The 17568-nt window shown below is 49.8% G+C and overlaps 7 protein-coding genes across 7 annotated transcripts; 4 read left to right on the top strand and 3 right to left on the bottom strand.

Moving 5' to 3' along the window:
* Positions 1 to 209: 209 nt before the first annotated feature.
* Positions 210 to 953, bottom strand: N7517_004423 (demethoxyubiquinone hydroxylase family protein; the record flags this gene model as incomplete). The annotated part of the gene is made up of 1 exon (XM_056722153.1): positions 210 to 953. One exon carries the CDS (start codon positions 951 to 953, stop codon positions 210 to 212), a length of 744 nt encoding a protein of 247 aa, XP_056578403.1.
* Positions 954 to 1399: 446 nt separating this feature from the next.
* N7517_004424 (RNA polymerase-associated protein) lies at positions 1400 to 3381 on the top strand (the record flags this gene model as incomplete). The annotated part of the gene is made up of 4 exons (XM_056722154.1): positions 1400 to 1608; positions 1669 to 2417; positions 2468 to 2607; positions 2656 to 3381. 4 exons carry the CDS (start codon positions 1400 to 1402, stop codon positions 3379 to 3381), a joined length of 1824 nt encoding a protein of 607 aa, XP_056578404.1.
* A 668-nt stretch (positions 3382 to 4049) lies between these two features.
* Positions 4050 to 8037, top strand: N7517_004425 (uncharacterized protein; the record flags this gene model as incomplete). Its single annotated transcript, XM_056722155.1, has 2 exons — positions 4050 to 6916; positions 6969 to 8037. The coding sequence occupies 2 exons, from the start codon at positions 4050 to 4052 to the stop codon at positions 8035 to 8037; spliced, it is 3936 nt and encodes a 1311-aa protein (XP_056578405.1).
* Positions 8038 to 8247: 210 nt separating this feature from the next.
* On the bottom strand, positions 8248 to 9664 carry N7517_004426 (3-hydroxyacyl-CoA dehydrogenase family protein; the record flags this gene model as incomplete). The annotated part of the gene is made up of 7 exons (XM_056722156.1): positions 8248 to 8401; positions 8523 to 8807; positions 8864 to 8990; positions 9054 to 9074; positions 9127 to 9292; positions 9347 to 9532; positions 9587 to 9664. 7 exons carry the CDS (start codon positions 9662 to 9664, stop codon positions 8248 to 8250), a joined length of 1017 nt encoding a protein of 338 aa, XP_056578406.1.
* Positions 9665 to 10584: 920 nt separating this feature from the next.
* N7517_004427 (uncharacterized protein) lies at positions 10585 to 11559 on the bottom strand (the record flags this gene model as incomplete). The annotated part of the gene is made up of 1 exon (XM_056722157.1): positions 10585 to 11559. The coding sequence occupies one exon, from the start codon at positions 11557 to 11559 to the stop codon at positions 10585 to 10587; it is 975 nt and encodes a 324-aa protein (XP_056578407.1).
* Positions 11560 to 13333: 1774 nt separating this feature from the next.
* N7517_004428 (putative cellobiose dehydrogenase) lies at positions 13334 to 15024 on the top strand (the record flags this gene model as incomplete). The annotated part of the gene is made up of 2 exons (XM_056722158.1): positions 13334 to 14863; positions 14920 to 15024. 2 exons carry the CDS (start codon positions 13334 to 13336, stop codon positions 15022 to 15024), a joined length of 1635 nt encoding a protein of 544 aa, XP_056578408.1.
* A 1545-nt stretch (positions 15025 to 16569) lies between these two features.
* On the top strand, positions 16570 to 17529 carry N7517_004429 (uncharacterized protein; the record flags this gene model as incomplete). The annotated part of the gene is made up of 1 exon (XM_056722159.1): positions 16570 to 17529. One exon carries the CDS (start codon positions 16570 to 16572, stop codon positions 17527 to 17529), a length of 960 nt encoding a protein of 319 aa, XP_056578409.1.
* Between the last annotated feature and the right edge of the window lie 39 nt (positions 17530 to 17568).

A 17568-nucleotide genomic window follows, 5' to 3' on the forward strand; every position in this document is an offset into this window, starting at 1 on the left:
CCATGAGCCTACAGAAGGCGGTTTATTTTATTGATACCCTGCGACGAGCGATAGATTCAATCGGGCACATAACTGGGAATTAGAATATACAATGTTAGATATAGTTAGCAATATCGAGATAAGTAGTCGGTATAGTACATGGAGTCCCGGACGACAACAGAATATATAAATGGCGGCGCAACCCCGGCGCATTGGACAAAATTGCCAGATTAGATCTTCTCGCTGATCTTGATAGCGGTCCTACATCCAAAACGAATGACATCGACGAGCGGATCGTAGGGCTTTGCCTCCTTTGAGTCGTTGGCCACAGCATGGTCGAGATGTTCTAGTTCCTCGTCACGAATTCTCCGGAATGTGGCCAGCATTTCTTTGAGTTCTTCGTCCAACTCTTCTCCCCGTCTCTCAGCATCTGCCTCCCAAGACAGAATCTCTCTTACTTGGTCGTTGTAGTGTGTTCCAATTTCTGTCTCCACGGCTTCGGTGCACGCCATTGCAGCTTCGCGGCCCAATGCCGCAGTCGACCAACCCAAAAATGTGGCAGCTACCTCCCATGCGGGATACATGGCGGTCGGGCGGATTTGGTGCTTGGCGATGAGGTGGTTGAAGGTCTTGAGGTGCCCTGCTTCCTGGTCGTACATGTGCTTCATCAAGGGTCGGAGGTGCGGGTATGAGCGGACGATCTGAGGCGTTTGGGCTTTGTAGATTAGGGTCGCGGCAAGTTCACCAGCTTGATTCACTCGTAGGGCGCTGTCCATAAATTCCCGTTGCTCTTTGCTGAGAACATAGAGAGGTTTGGAGCCACTGGGGGTGCCAGCTGTAGTTGAAGCCTGCCGACGTTGGCCATGCTTAAATGTTGACGGCACGAGGAAATCGAGAAAAATAGGAGTTGTTGCTGGTGCAGAACAACGAGAATGCGACAAGGCGCACCTGCGCAGAATCGGTAAAGACGACATCGAGAAATTGAATTGGAATATACTGAACCCGATTCAACGGATGCAGCTCAGAGGTCGCGTATTTGGTCGCTTAGACCGCCTTGGCGCTGCCGCGCGCTTACTTTCGGCTTGGCATTGAACGTCATGAAGTTGACGGCAAAGGCCAACTTGCGACGACCATCTACGCGCTTCTTACGATACCCTTCATTACGTCCTCCCTTCGTCTCGTGTATAGAGTGTTTGTCGAACTTGGCACATTACTTCATCCAGAACGGACATTTTGGACCACCTTTTGCAAGTCTGGCCTACTTCTCCATATTTTTGGAACGACTTCTGGAAAGGAGGGGATAAACCCATAGGAACGCGAATACTCCTATTATTCTAGGGTTATTGAATGCCTATTGATATATAGGCCTCCTGGTTATTGAGTTTTATTGAGGGTATAACTGCATTGAGAGATATTCACAATGGCGGACGATTTGGATGCTGAGCTGCTCGCTTTGGCGGGTGACTCTGAGGAGGAGACTTCACCTCCCCCCAAATCACCAGCGCACTCTGCCTCTTCACACGATCAAGATCGAGATACGTCACCTGCAGCCATGGGTCGCAAAGGAACCGCCAAATCAATGGGTCGCCGATCCCGGAAGCATACGAGAGATGAATCGGAGGGTGAAGTGTGAGCAGTACCCCTCCATTTCGATAAGGAAAAGCATTATTGACCTGACAATCTATACAGGTCCGACGATGGATCTCGTCATTCACTTCAGTCTGCTCCCATGTCCGAATCCGAGTCGGAGGCCGACAACTCCGGCGACGACGACGAGGATCGCCCCATTTTCCCATACGATAAGCTGTACTACTCGGCCCAGGACAAAAAGGACATTATGGCTATGCCTGAAATTCAGCGCGAGGAAACCTTGTCCGAACGTGCCCAGCAAGTCGATCGCCACAACCAGGATCTGGCTTTACGCCGCCTTCTAGCATCTCGCTCGCGAGAGGAAGCACGAGCGGCCAAGAAAGCCAAAAGAAAGGCAGGTTCCGCCGGCTTGGATGATAATCAACGCAAAAGCTCGCGCCAGAAGACCACTCTTGGTGGTCGCAAAGTCGGAGAAACGTCCGGAGCTATCGAGGCTTACAAGCGCCAGCGTGAGCAGAAGGGCAAACGGGATGAACTCCGACGTCGAGACCCTGGAAAATCGCGCCGCCGTTCGCGCTCCATGGGATCTGATATTTCTGATGAAGACGCTGATGCCGAGAGTGATCTTGAATTGGATGACCGCGTTGGCCGTTCTGTTTCCATTCCCAAGGATGACCCGCCTGCCGAGCTTCGGGATATTCGACGTGCTCAAGTTGGACGTAACAACTTTGCCAAGGTTTGCTTTTATCCTGGATTTGAGAATGCTATGATAGGCTGCTACGCTCGGCTGAGCATTGGCCCCCACCCTGACAGTGGCCAGAATGAATATCGCCTGGGCCTGATCACTGGTAAGATTCGATGTTGCCTAGCTTGTTTATGCACGCTGATGATTTCCTAGGAATCTCTCAGGGCAAGCCGTACGCCTTGGAGGGCGAAAACGGTCGTTCATTTGTCACGGATCAGTACGTTAAGCTGGCACATGGAAAGTCTGTTAGGGACTTCCCATTCGTCACTTTCTCGAACTCTCCACTTACTGAGGTTTGTTCCTTCCTCTCGAATCTCAGCATTCAACTGACACTCAACCAGGCCGAGTACCGCCGTTACGTCCAGACCCTCACTGTTGAGGATTGTAAGCTAGCCACAAAGGGCAAGGTTGAGTCGAAGGTCGCCGATATTAACCGTCTCCTCAACCACACATTCACTCGTGAGGAGTTGAACGAGAAACTCCGTCGCCAAGGTGCTTTCGACCACAAGAAGAATGTGCTCAATCGACTCGAACTTGAAAGAAATTTGGAATTCGCCAAAGTCAATGGAAACATGGAGGAGGTGGAGAAGATTGAGGCAGAACTGCAGAAAATGGTCAATCCGACCCTGTCCTGGGGAACAAGCCTTGTCAAGAAAGAGGTCGATAGAGGTCCATCGGAAGCCGAACGAGTCCACCAGATCAACCTTCGCAACCAGAAGCTTAACATTGAGAACGGTCGCCGTGCTCAGCTCGAGGAAAGAAAGGCTGCTAAGAAGGCAGCCGAGGCTGTTGCACGTGGAGAGGCTGCACCGAATCCCTTCATGCGTGTGCGAACAGTGGCCAAAACTCACCACGATGTCAGCGGAGCACCCAAGTCCGCTGCTGCTGCCGACAACTCAAAAGATACCCCTGATACCGTCAAATCCAACGGCAGTCCTGCGCAAAAGGGAACTCCCGCCTCTCGCGTCACTCCAAAGAAGCCCAAGAATGGCTTCATGATTAGTTACCGCAATACCGATGATGAAAACATTGCAGCTCTGGATATGGACATCGACATCGAGATTTAATCTCTTTCAACAATGTCATTTTTTCCTGCGCTTCGGTACGGTGGCTTTTGTTACTTGGTCCGATTTACTACCTATGAGAACCTTCTTTTGTTCTGAGATTCCATGATTCCCTGAACAAGTCTACATGTCTCAAGGACCCTTGGCGGCGATGGGCTCAAAGTCTTGCCCGCATTGTGATTGTATCTTTTATTTCTTGTTTCTCCCTTACGCGATATTTGAGGAGTCCGTGGGTGATATCGGCGTCGATTCAGAAAATAGCATCAAGCTTTGTATTATGAGATATCTGGGAATACAGCATTAGCACGTCCCCATCGTTGTTATCAGCGCCACACTTATCCACCGGAAGAGATATTTCCAAAAGAACTAAATAAAAAACTGCCCAAAAAAAGATTAAAAGAGAAAACATCACTTGTTGCTACAATACTCATTTGCGTAGTTGCCCGTAACAATAAATCCAATTAACCTTCAATGAATTAAGCGATAAGATAAGGTCACGTGTAGCAACGCGAGGAACGCGCATCGCGTTCGGACTATACGCCCTTGAAACTGGCGTCCACTCCAACTTATTCCGAACCTTGGAAGTCTCGAAGCTCGCCCCCAAGTACAATCGAGATCATTATGGAAACTATTTCTTAAAGCCCACCACTATTCATCATAATATTCACAACATGTCCTCACCATCCACACCACGGTCGACGCGTTCCGTGTCGCCCGCGGGCGATTCGCCCAACATTATCACGCCCGGCCAGAAGATCAAGGCTATGATGGCACAATTTGATAGCGATTCCGAGGACGATAATCAAATTGCCAAGTCAACAGATGCGGTCTCAAAGCTTGATCTAGGGCGTGTTTCGATGCCGGCTGCTGATAACCGCACGAATGGCCCATTGCACGACTCAGAAGAGGATTCAGACAGCGCAGATGAGGTTTTCCGGCCAAAGGGCCGTATGGCTGCCCGCTTACAGGGTAGTGCTGGGCCAGCTGAAGCCGGCGACGAAAATTCAGCATTTGCTCGCGTGTCAAAGGCCATCCGATCAGAAAGAAAACAGGGCGAGAAGCCCGAGCAGACAGAACCACAACCCACGCCCATCGGCGAATCTAGTGATGATGATCTACCTACGGCTGGCCCTAGGAGAAAGCATAAATCCACAACCAACTCCCCCAGGTCGGATAACAGAACGAGCCAAACCCCTCCCCGTTTAAGATCCGACTCTCCCCTCTTTGTATCCTCTCCAGGCAAATCGCATGCCGATCTAGACACCGACAACGAAGATTCCGAAAACATCACCGCGATGAAGCCTAAAGGAAACGCCCGTTTCATGGCTCTTGTCGCTCAAAAGCGCAAGGAACGCGAGGAACGAGAAAAAGCCGAGGCCACAAAGAAGGCCATCCGAAAAGCCCAGCTGGAGCAGTTCAGCCCACAGGTACTCTCAGGCGAGGAGAGTGATGCTGAAGATCCGAGTTCTGCGAGCAAGCTCTCCCAGAAGGCTCGTCAGCCCCGGAAAGCCAGCAAAAAGGCACTGGATGAGATGAGGCAGGAGACCCAGCGAATGAGCCGTAACATGCAACTAGCTCACCAGGCCAAGACAAAAAAGAAGATCACCAAGGAAAGCCTCTTTGCCAAATTCAACTTCATGCAACCCGATACACCGGCCGAGCAGCCCACAGTAAATTTATCATCGGCGGTCGGATCACAAAATTGCTCTGATGAAGAACTACGCACCCAAACCAAAGATACCCCGCATACTTCTCCAATACCCAGTCATTTGGATGCTACCAAGTCCACCGCTGATTCTGAGCATCCCCAAGTTCAAACAGCTGATGTGGATATGGATGCGGACACCGAAGATTTGCCTGACCCGAAAGACATCCTGGTGCCAAACCAAGATCCTGCATTGTGCAAGGGCCCTGCAGCTCAAGATATCTCGACTTCTGTACCTGAACCTAAATCAGAGGGTGCTAAACCGAAGAGAGTTTCGCGCCCATTGACACAGCCACCTATCCGCGTGCTGCTTTCCAGGCAACAGGTTGCTGCGCACCAGAACGATTCAGACGATTCGGATAGTGATCTTGAGGTAGTAACCGACCCTGGCAAGTGCCGGCGCCTCGCAGCGTTCGAAAACCTCCCTACTAGGCAGCTGCATGAAGACCCCTCTATGACCAAGCTTAAGGCATTGGCACACCTGACATCCCCTACCCGAAAAATGGGTTCCATGAACTCCGCAGAGCTTTCCGCAAGTCTATTATGGCGGGCCCGACAGCAAGCGGCCAAGGAGCGCCGGGAGCGCATTGAAGAGCTCAGGGCCAAGGGAGTTGTCATTGAAACAGCAGAGGAGCGTGCAGCGATGGAGGATGACATGGAAAATCTTGTTGACAAAGCACGCAAAGAGGCAGATGAAATCCGCCGACTGGAGAAAGCTGCTAGGAAGAAGGCTAACGGTGACGATGAGGAAGAAGAGGATGATGACTACGAGCTTTCCGGCTCTGACCAGGAGGGTGGTGGCGAAGGAGACGATGAAGATGACCAAGAGGAAGAAAACGAGCGCGTCAATCGCGGTGGGGATCTCATCGAACAGGAGGCCGATGAAGACGACGATTCGGCTGACAATGAGAGTGAGGCCGCTCCTTCAGACGCAGAAAACGAAATCCCTACTGCGAGACGGAAGCGACCAACTCGGGTGATTAGCGATGACGAAGACGAAGACGAACCACAACCACAACTACCCTCAACGCCTGTGAGAGCCCCTAGTTATGTCCCGAAGTCCGTCGAACGGCCCAACTTCCTTGGCTTGGGAACACCAGGCAATATGTCCCTAGGTCTTACCCAGGCATTCGCCTCCACATTGGACGGTAATGGGGTTGACACCCAAGCAGAATCTGCCACGATACCTTTCTCCCTCCCAGATCCTGGTCACGCTGTTCCTCAGCTTCGAAAGGAGGAATCAGAGATCCTTGTCCCAGACAGCCAGCCCCAGGACAAAGACTTTATGGAGGGCTACACGCAGAATGTGACCCGAGTCCCAGAGTCGCCTGCGCCATATGCCTTCTCGGAGTATTCCCAATCCCAGCTGCCCGACCCAACCCAGGACGAGGGCTTTGTGTTCTCACCGTTCGATCCTGCGAGAAGATTCAGGGGTACCCCGCCCATGTCCACCGTCGACACCGTCCTTGTGGGTCAAACTCAATCGCCTATTGCTGACCGCAAACGCAAAATGTTGCGGCGAGGACGTGCAGTTGAACTCTCTCAAGTCGACGAGAATGACAATGAAGGTGACTTTGAAATCGACGCCAATGCCTTCAATGTCATGAAGAAGGATAAGGCTGTAAAGAAGAAGCCTGCTCCACAATACAACAAGAAAAACAGCAAGGCGAAAGACATTGTCGATGAGGCTGCCGAAGAATCCGAGGATGAATATGCCGGCCTTGGAGGTCACAGTGACGAGAGTGATGGTGAAGAAAATGCCATCGATCGCCAAATGATCAATGACAATAGTGGCGAGGTGGTTGATGAGAAGCAACTTGCCGCACTCAATGCGTATGTTGGAGTTTGATACATGTTGAATGAGAATATGCTAACATTTTTATAGGGTCCACGATCGCAACCGCGACGAGAAAGATGTTGCCAAGTTGATGAGAGATATCACCACTGGAGCCCTCCGTCGTCGCAAGAACGCGGATGATGACTTTGACCTTGACGACTCCGACGATGAGCTCATAGCACGTCGCCGTGAGAAGCAACGAGAGTTTGCTAAGATGCGCCGTGCTCTCCTTGCAGACGAGAAAATTGGCGAGATTGCCGAGAACCCCAAGAAGGCGGCATTCTTCAAGGCCGTTGAGGATCGCGAAATTGATGATGACTTCAATATCGACTTCCTGGAGGAAGAAGAGGACGGCTCCCAAAAAGAAACATCACAGGACCCCGCTTCAGGAGAACAGTCGAATGACGCGATCAGTGACGGTCAGAACCGCAAGCGCCCTCTCGAACCATCAGCTGAAGATGCAACCAACCGTCCGCCGGCTCGCCTCCGTCGCACCCCCGCCAGCGCAATGTCAAAGAAACCAGCTACCATAGCAGAGATTCGTGAAACGTTGTCCTTCCTCACTGAAACCCCCGATTACGACTCTTTCCAGGACGATGTTTCCCTCGATGATGAAGACGAGCAAGATGAAGACACCCCCGGCGCGGAAGAAGTCCAAGGCGATGACGATCAATCGCAGTCGGACAAGGCCTTCGCCAAACCTAGCCACCCACGCCGCACGCGCGGAGTCGTGGTCGACCGCCTTGCACTTATCCGACAAGCATCTTCTAACTCCTCCACAGGCCCAAACTCTGGTCCCGCAAACTCCAAGCTTGCATTCCATAGCGGCAGCGGTGGAGAGGGTCATATTGGATTCCGCCCTCCTCAACTTCTGCGTCGTGTTACAACTGGCTCCTCATCTTCTAGTAGCTCGAACGCCTCCAACCGTGTCTCCAAACCTGCAGCTTCGGGTCCCAAGAAGGGTGGTGCCGTCAACTCGTATACAGCTGCGCGTGAGCGTGAGCGTGAAAAGGAGCTCCGCATCAAGCAGCGCAGCGGAGGTTCTAACATTGCCAAGTTGCTGGGTAAGCATACTGGTGGTGGTTTGGGCGGGTTGGATAAGGGCCAATGGGATTGAATGGATGCCCCATGGAATAAATGATGTCTTTCCTTTCTTTATGCATGGGAACGGAGTTGTTTTTTTACGTTATGCTATGATGGAATGGGATTGGTTTCCCGGAGCTAGGGTCACATAATGATTTCATTAGGCGTGCTGTTCATGATCAATCTGCTACATATTCAATCAAACATTTAGATTGCACATTTCTACCTTTCAACAGCCAGGTTTTTAGTAATCTACAGATTGTTTCCGTGAGCCAAGCCACCGATGGGTCCTGGGTGGATTCCACATATAAAAAACCAAAAAAAGATGTGCATCATCCGTGAATCGAACACGGGCCTCGTCGATGGCAACGACGAATTCTACCACTAGACCAATGATGCTGGTGAAAACATGTGAATCAGATGGCTGATTGGCTGTTGATGTAGGGCACTTCCCTTTAGAGATATAAGATGGAATCACGCACAGAATGGATGTAAATCAAATATGGAAACTCTTATTACTTTTGTTCTTCATAGTCGTAGAATCCTCGGCCATTCTTGACACCCAGATTTCCACCTTGAATCATCTCCCGAAGATAGTCCCGCGGCTCTGTAGGAATCCCACTCCGAGACTCGGCATAGTGATTCTCAATGTCCAACACAACATCCAAGCCAACAACATCCATTTGTTCGCATGGGCCCTTGGGTGTCTTCAAGACGTCTTTGAAAATGGCATCAATTTCTTTGGGCGTGGCAACACCTTCAGACAATGTGAGCAGAGTCTCTCGCTTGATAGCTGCCCAGATTCTTGAAGATTGTTATAAGCCTGATCGTATAGTAGTAGGGATATATTGACGACTCACCTGTTGTATATGTAGCCGATAGAGTCTTTTTTGACGTGGAAAGGTGAGAACCCATGTTTTTTGCATTGCTCCAAGACTAGATCGATCAGCCTAGGATCACTATCCTTGTGGCCCATGATTTCAATTGCTGGCTTCTAGTTAGTAAATCGAACAGGAAAAGACGATAATTTGGAAATAGCGATAGAAATACCGGATGTCTCTGGTGGCCAATCTGATACAAGGTGTTAGCGAAGTGTTCTATTTAGTATTGAATAGTCACGTACAGCAGTGCGCGCTCATAACTCGTTTGTTGTTTTTCAAGCTCATGCCCTCGATGATCTCAAAGATACCATAGCTACTTGAGTTTGAAGCAATGATTGTGCCTTCAGGAGCAAGCTCGTCAAGTTGAATGATCAATTTCCGCTTTAGATTCAAGTTCTCCGGCACACACTGGCTCAGGTCATGTTAATCAATTGGTCCTATCGGTAAAGGGTTAAGTCGTACCTCAACAACGAGCCATGCATCTTTCAGTGTAGACTGTAAAGAAGAGGGCTGGGAAGTCTCAATCTTCCCCCAATCTCCTTCGTGATCTGTAGCATCCGCACGCAGTTGTTCCACATACTTCAGAGCATCTTGGAGTTGTTGCTCTTGAAGATCTACCAGGCAGACAGTGCCGCCTCCGCTCGACCACTTTAACATGTTAGCATCAAGAAAGATTCTACGATCTTGAAAATCAACCCTTACCATGTGCGCAAGACGTCTACCCTGAGTACCAGCTCCGATGATTACAACAGACCCCTGGGGTTTTTGAACACCTTCCATCTTCAATGTCGAAGCAGAGCACCTTCACGCCGAGTTTCAAGAATTTTCAATTTGTGAACCTTTCTATGCAGGCGATAGATGTTCACAAGTTCGGAGTTGCGCAGTTCCCCGCGTGCGGAAGTTGTCCGCGGATATGCGGGGTGTACATATTGACATTGCACATCGGACATTTGATTGGCTAAGCAGAAGACATTAAGACGTTGCGAAAATAAAGGTTGTAAGTTAAGCCTTGAATAGAGAAAACATATAAATGCCAAAATAATACAACGAAGTTTTGTGAGAAATGGAAGAGTCACGAACTAAATAATATTTTTGCAATGAATACAATTATTCTACCTGTCGGTGCCCTCACTTGTTGGATGTCTATGATATGCATGAATGCATGACCCAAGCTGGCCAGCCTCATCTCGAGCGAGGTTCTTCAGACCGCCCTTCCCAATGGGATTTGATGCTGCCAGGTCGTTCGAGAGAATAGAGATGCGAATACACCACAACAGGAACCGGCAGGTTCATCCAGCCGAATCGACAAGAACAAGCGATAGGTAAGCATATTCGGTACCACCTGTGGATATGTCATAACTGGTATAATTTTGGGGTGTGGGTTCGACAATGCGTAGGGAAATCTTTCACGGCCCAAACCCAAAGCTCGTTGCTACCAAGGAAGCTCCAATGGCAAAAAGAAAGGTGGTGTGTGTTTCAGGAAGCGAGGTACCGCTGGAGTGTCTGAACATGAAGAGTACAGACTCATGATTTGTCAAGAATTTTTTATGTTGTCGCTTGCCAGTTTGGGGAATAATATCTGTTTCCCAGAGGCCAGGGAACTTCGAGGTTATCTTCTTCGCTCATGGTTCGACATAAATGGTCGATCATAGACTTTGATGAAGTTCAACTGTGCAACTGCCGTCTGTTGACAAGTGCTTTTATGGGAAAAGGTCCAATTTATCCGCCAACTTCAGGAGATCTGAGAGTTGCTTGGCCTCATTGGAATCGATACCAATAGAATCTCGAGGAAGCAAGTAGCTCTCCCAGCCTGCATCCCTTGCACCCTGATAATCCTTTTTAAAATCATCCCCCACATGCACAGACCTGAATTTGGTTTTGCTGGTCAACCACGGACGGGCAACCTTTAGAGACTGCCGTCTCGCCACGTCAAAGATCAAGCGATGCGGTTTCTCTTGGCCGGCCTCATAACTCGTAATGACCATATCAATATCAAGGTCCATGTTGTGGTCTTCATGATCTTTGTCGTATTCCCCGGCATCATCTTTTGTGATACTTCGTCCCTCAAACCCGGGAAGATCCATACTCGATTTATCCTGATCCGCACGCATATCACCAACCGTCAACCCCAATGACTTCAGCACAGCGGGGACGCGGTCATCCGAGTTAGATACCACCCCGACAACGATCCTATCAAACGACCACTTATGTGCGGACTTCAGTTTGCGTAATCGGCGGAAGAAGGGTAGCACATCGTCATAGAGCGCGTACCCCTCGGAACCAGCAAAACGATCCAGCAGGGCTTCCACCATGCCATCAGGGATATGCTCTTTTGGGTGTTCAGGGCGCATCTCCCCATTCTCTGCAGACAAAACACGTCCAAAACTCCCCCTAATCACCTCCTCCCACCACTGCCTCGGTCCCCCATATTGGCCTCGGAGAACATCCGCGCGACCGTAATTTGGGTATCGATGGGCCTGCGCACGAAATGTGTCCCGGAATGCGGTTTCGAGTTTGTCCGGGGTGACGGTAGTGCGCGATAATCCGAATTGGTGCGCGGTCGCGGCATATTGCTCGGGGACGGGGAGACGCGGGTGGAAGAGGGTGCCGAACGCGTCGAAGGTGAGGAGAAGAGTTCGTGAAGATGCCGGTATAAGGCGGGTTGGGCTCGTCATTTTGTGCCTGAAGAAGACTGATCTCGGTTGAAGGAGTGATGAGCTTCGCGGCCCTACGCAATGGCCCCACTATTTTGTTGACTCCCCTCAACTCCATATTCCCCATCTTTTCCTTCAAGATGGAATTTACGAAACCCTCAATATTTCAATGCTTGTTGCTGTCTATAACCATAGTTTATATTCTACTCAAACTCTGGGACGGCTTATGCATTTGCTCAACTCAAAACGCAAGCAAAATGACCTCATCGCGCATGACATCAAGCTTCACTTTTAGTGTAGGACTCCAGCTAGTTCTCTATTGATTGAAGTGAGTTAGAAGCAATTCCTTCTAGTTATTGAAATTTATTATGGGGTGAAAGGCTCTAGTGAAAGCGTACAGCGAGAATAGAATATACAAAGTAGGCGTTAGGTTTGGGAGATATATAAATACATGGAGGTAACGCCCTGATTTCCCAACAAAGTTGTTACAGTTCTGTAAGCGCCTACACTGATATGTTGAAGCTGTATCTCAATTGACTACTCGGCATTACCGATATCTCAAACTTCTACACCCTGGGCAAGTGGTTCATTTAGCCCCGCCGGATGATCCTACTACTTGTGTTTACTTCGCCATTGTGAGAAGCACCCGAATCTGAGAATTTGCTAATATTATCGTGTAACAGGGCCATGCAAAGCTTGGCCCCTTATGAAATGAAGAATATGTCTCATAATATTACAGGACTCCGGATACCCGATGGAAGGAATTGACCATTCGGTCTATTGTCGGCGCTACTACGGAAGTACTACCACCGCTGAATCGTGATACGTGATCTGGGCCTATTGGATGTCCTTGGAAGCGTAAGGATATAACTTTTACAATATACAACACAGTACATGTTTAAAAGTCTGGTCCAATTCTGTGTAGGTTAGCATGTTTAAGGCGCGGGAAAAACGAGACGATTGAGTTATAGGCAAAGTATGAGGTTCCCTGGATTTGGGACCCTCATGGTTACTGAAGGATGTGAGAACATCCACAACTCCATCCACAAGGTGATTATGAATGATTACTTGAAGTGGATCCCCCGATATGATTCTGCTTATGATATGCTTGGTAAGGACAGTGGGAGGATTCCGATGATATCCACTATCCACTTGGCAAGTGTTCCAGAATATTATTCCATACAGTATTAAAGTGCGTGTGGGACGGTGGCTGAGTGAGGCAGAGAAGTTTATAAAATTCTAAACGCCTCTTCCGTGGAATACACGAATCAAAGTTCAAGAAGCTGTACCCCGTAAAGCTCGAGGTTGATTATTTCTACATCAGCGGCAGAGCTGGGAAAACGCTTTCCCGGGAGAAGAAAGAGAAACTTAGACCCTTTCGGAGTGTTTGCTCCGAGAATTGCAAAGGCTAATGATTGAAGTGGAGGCAAGTCTATTCGACCCGAGACTTCTCAAAACGGCAATTTAAATGTCTTTTCTTATTATCAATGATTGTATACTGAACACCCAGAGGGAAACTTGTAGATATTAGAATATATTGAGATATTCAGGTGACTTTCTTCAGGAAAAGTTAGATCTCTTATCTGATTGCGCTATACCTAATTGGTGACACTTGACGAAATTAAATCCACGAGCCATGTTTCGCCGTGTTTCGCTTGTCCTGCCAAGTATTCCAGATGTCGACAATTGATCCACTGGGGGTGTGGTGGACTTGGAACAGTTAAAATGGTCCACCCCCTTCCCTGACAAGATTTATAGATCGAGATCTCGTGAGATTTCATTCCTTCACGTCAAAATGAGGATATTCCAGGCTGGCACTCTCGCTGTTGCTCTCTCTGTCTTTACAGGAGCTGTTTCCGCTTCCGTTCTTCAGAGCCACACCTATGACTATATTGTAGTCGGTGGTGGCCCTTCCGGTATCATCAGCGCCGAGAAGTTCGCCCAGGCCGGAAAGAAAGTTCTGCTCCTTGAACGAGGTGTCGGACCAACGGTGTCCACCGGTAACAATGAGACCCTGCTATGGAATCACTCATTGACACCCATCGATCTTCCGGGGCTGTCGGCCAACATCGGCGCGCTCGATGTCTGGAACCAGTATATGTGCACTGATACTGCTGGCAATGCTGCCTGTGTGCTCGGCGGTGGCGTGACGGTTAACTATATGGTGTTCGTTCACCCGCCAGCCCGTGACTTCGACGACAAATGGCCCAAGGGGTGGAAGTGGAAGGATGTCGAGTCGGCTGCAGACCGACTCTACAAGCGTAACCCGGGAACCACCTTGCCATCTGCGGACGGCAAGCGATATGACCAGGGTCTTTATAGTGTGCTGTCCAAGTTCTTCGGCGGCCTTGGTTGGAAGTCGGTGGATATGATTGCCGAACCGAATGAGAAGCACCAGGTCTACAGCTACCCGTCCTGGAACGTGCAGAACCAGATGCGTGCTGGCCCTGTCCGCACCTATCTTCCCGATGCTGCCAAGCTAGACAACTTTCACCTTGCTCTGCGGACCAAAGTGATTCGTCTGGTCCGTTCCGGTAGTAAGGTCACTGGCGTCGAGGTTCAGACTGCCTCGGGCCGCTCCGAGATCATCACCGTTGCTCCCCATGGTCGCGTGGTGCTGGCCGCCGGCGCTCTGTCTACTCCCCGTCTGCTGTGGAACTCTGGTATTGGTGCCAAGGCCCAGATCGAGACTGCGAAGAAGAGCGGTGTTGTGGTTCCTCCCAAGGCTCAGTGGATTAACCTGCCTGTTGGTGTGGGTCTCAAGGACCACCCGATTTTCTCGATCATCTTCAACACCAACGCCTCATTTGGTCTTGTTGACTACGAGGGGGTCCTTAATGGAACCGACTCTCGCGATATCTCCCTCTACCGCAAGCACAGCGGTGTCCTGTCCCAAGGCAAGCACCGCATGATCTTTTTCACCTCGGAGGAGGTTGATGGCCACACTCAGTACTACCAGGGCTCGTGCGCGCCCACCGATGAGGGCGTGGTAACCATTACCACGTACATGACCCACGGCCTCACCTCGTCCGGTGTTCTAGGACTTGATGCCAGTGGAAAGACTGTCATCGAAAAGTCGCCCTACCTCCAGACCGCTGCTGACCGGAAGGCCGCCCGGACTTTTATTCACAAGATGGTCAAGGAGATCACTGCCCCATCCACCGGCTTTGAGCTTGAGACCTACACCAATGTCTCAGCCATCTTGAAGTCCCAAACCCCTGGTACGCACTACACTAGCACTGCGAAGATGGGTACCGATGATGGCCGTAAGAACGGCACTTCCGTTGTTGATACGAATACTAAGGTTTATGGAGTGGATAACTTGGTAAGCCCAGAATAATTCGCTTGCTCAAAAGACGACACTAACCCTTTTTTTCATAGTTCATTGTTGATGCCAGTATCCATCCCGACCTCCCGACTGGTAACATTCAAACTGCTGTCATGGTGGTTGCGGAGGCCGCTGCCGCTAAAATTTTGTCTAAATAGGTTATCTGTCGTTACTGAGGAAATAGGCCAGCAGCAAAGCTGGAGAATCTCGAAAGTTGTGAATATCCGCAACTCATCACACATTTTATTCCAAGGTTATATATCAGGATAGAGTAGTAAATCCCGTTAGACCCGCTTTTATGGCAGCTCATTCATGTCATTAATGTGGTAGTATATCAAGGGTCTACATCATATCAAATTAAATACGGAATATTTACATATAGCCCTTGATTGGCTATTGTATTGCCTTTTACATAGGTCAGACATATTATAGGGAATATACACATGCACACATCCCCTAAAAACGCATGCTGCAAGTTAATTACTGTTGACTGTAAGTGTTTACCCCTGAATTCCCCGGACCCATTCAAAGTCTAAATCATGACAGGGTTGACCTTCTCTCGACAAATTTTACATTCAATATTCAGATTAACAACCTTGAAATTGCAGTAAAATTAGTAAATATCTACATTTGGGTTAGTCCAGGGCGTTGGTAACCCCTGTCAATCACCTGAAGATATCCCACTCCGACACAATGATATCATCTGTGCCCAATCCTGCAACTTCCTGGAGTGCAAACAAAGAACTCACACTCCACTGAACTATTTGACATTTCAACCCTCTGTGGGGGAATTGAAATTGCAATCAGCGTTAATGTTGCCCACATGGAGTTCAACGTTCTTCTTACAGTTTCTTGGGGCGGAAAGACTGCTGATCCCAGGCGATCTTAGCCCAGAGAAGTATCCATAGATCAATCATTGGACATTCGAATTGATAAGGTTGGAACCTAGTCATGTCGATCCTGGATTCACTTTCAAGGTTTACTGCCTGCGACGCCATCAACAAGTGCCGGTGAATTTGGGATCGGTGCCCTCACTGCCATGGGTAGTGGCACAGATTACGGAATACGGGGTTTGAAGGCCAACAGAATATGTGGAAAGTGCATCTCTATAATGTTTGTGTCTCGACCAGGGAATCCGACTCAAAAATGAGCTGGAGTTGACCAATTAAGACGAAGTCATCGATCTCTTGGGCTCATTCTGACAATTAGAGTGGGGAGTTCCCCCTGATTTGTTCTACGATGTAGAGCTGAGTGGATGATCTACGAAGTGGCTAATGAAGATGAGCCGTTTATAAAGCTTATAGCGGAACTAACACTGTGTGCAGGACCCAATCTTATGAGGCGGCGCCTTCATTAGCCACTCAACATGAAGCTTACTTTTTGGTTGATGAAACAGGACTGGCATTGCTCCATTTTCTATCGGGCTCATTTGCGACACGAGGGGCCCCTCTGTCAAAGCACCTGTTAGCTCAGGAGTACACCAAACGACGTCAACAAACGAGGGATGGGACTCGTATCAATGCTGATCCCCAGACAACAGCTATCGTATATAACAAGAGACATCTTGCCGTGAAGTTTGGAGTCTAAGAACCTTCTTCCTTGTCATTCCTTACCCCCAAATCATCCCTTAATCTCGGTTTATACCGTCCATTCATTAATACCAAACAAGTCTTCGAACTTATTCCACTCATTAATTCAACAAGATGAAGTCTTTCGCCTTCTCTGCCGCTCTTCTGGTCTCGACTGCTATGGCCCTACCCACCAACATCCTATCAGGAACCACCGGCTCTCTGCCCTCCGGAGTTCCCTCTTGCCTGCCATCCGGCGTCATTCCCTCGGGTATCCCTCTGCCCGTGGCATCTATGATTCCCACTTGCTCGGGTGCCGCCGCAATGTCCTCGTTTTCCGCGTTGCCCAATCCTACCGGCGCCGTTTCCGACATGACCAAAGGCTCTGGCCCCGGCCAGGTTCTTTCCATCCTCAACCAGGCCGGAACCTCGAACTTCAAGATGGTGGCCGAGTCCGAGCTCGAGCGTCTGATGAGCAAGCTGCCCCTCAGCGCTCTCGAGAAGCCCGTTGGCCAGGTAGTTCAGACCGCTGACTCCGTTGACCAGCTCGATACCAACAGCGGCTCTGGTCTCACCCAGGTCACCGCTATCCTCGAGAATGGCAACGCTGCCTTAATCGAGCTGACTCAGGGAGTCGTTGACCTCCTCTCCAGCCTTGGCCTTGGCGAGGTTGGCAGCCTTCTCGGCTCTATCGTTGGCGGCCTTGAGTCCATCACCGGTAACATCAAGCGCGACGACCCTCTCCAAAACGTTTTATCCATCACCGACCTGCACAATCTTGCTGGCGGCAAGGATCTCCTCGTCCAGGTTGAGCCTACCCTCCTTGGTCTCCTTAGCGGTCTCGACTTCTCTACCATTGAGGGCCCCGTCGGCAACGTCGTCGCCATGGCTCCCTCCCTCTCTGAGCTCAAGTCCAAGATCCCCAAGATCCCCGGTGCTGACTTTATTGCTGTTAACACTGAGGACAAGGCTTCCGTCCTTCTGGTTAAGGTCGACGGCGCTGTCCAGGGCCTCCTTTCCACTCTCGGCCTTGGTAGCCTCGGCACTGCCATCGGCTCCATCGTCTCCTCCGTCAAGAGTGCTCTTTCCCAGTAAATATTATACCCTTTAGGGGCTCTGATCGTTCTCTTCTAC

This window comes from Penicillium concentricum, assembly GCF_028827145.1.
Source record: "Penicillium concentricum strain IBT 3081 chromosome Unknown utg000002l_segment0_segment0, whole genome shotgun sequence".
In the NCBI taxonomy this organism is placed as follows: Eukaryota; Fungi; Ascomycota; class Eurotiomycetes; order Eurotiales; family Aspergillaceae; genus Penicillium; species Penicillium concentricum.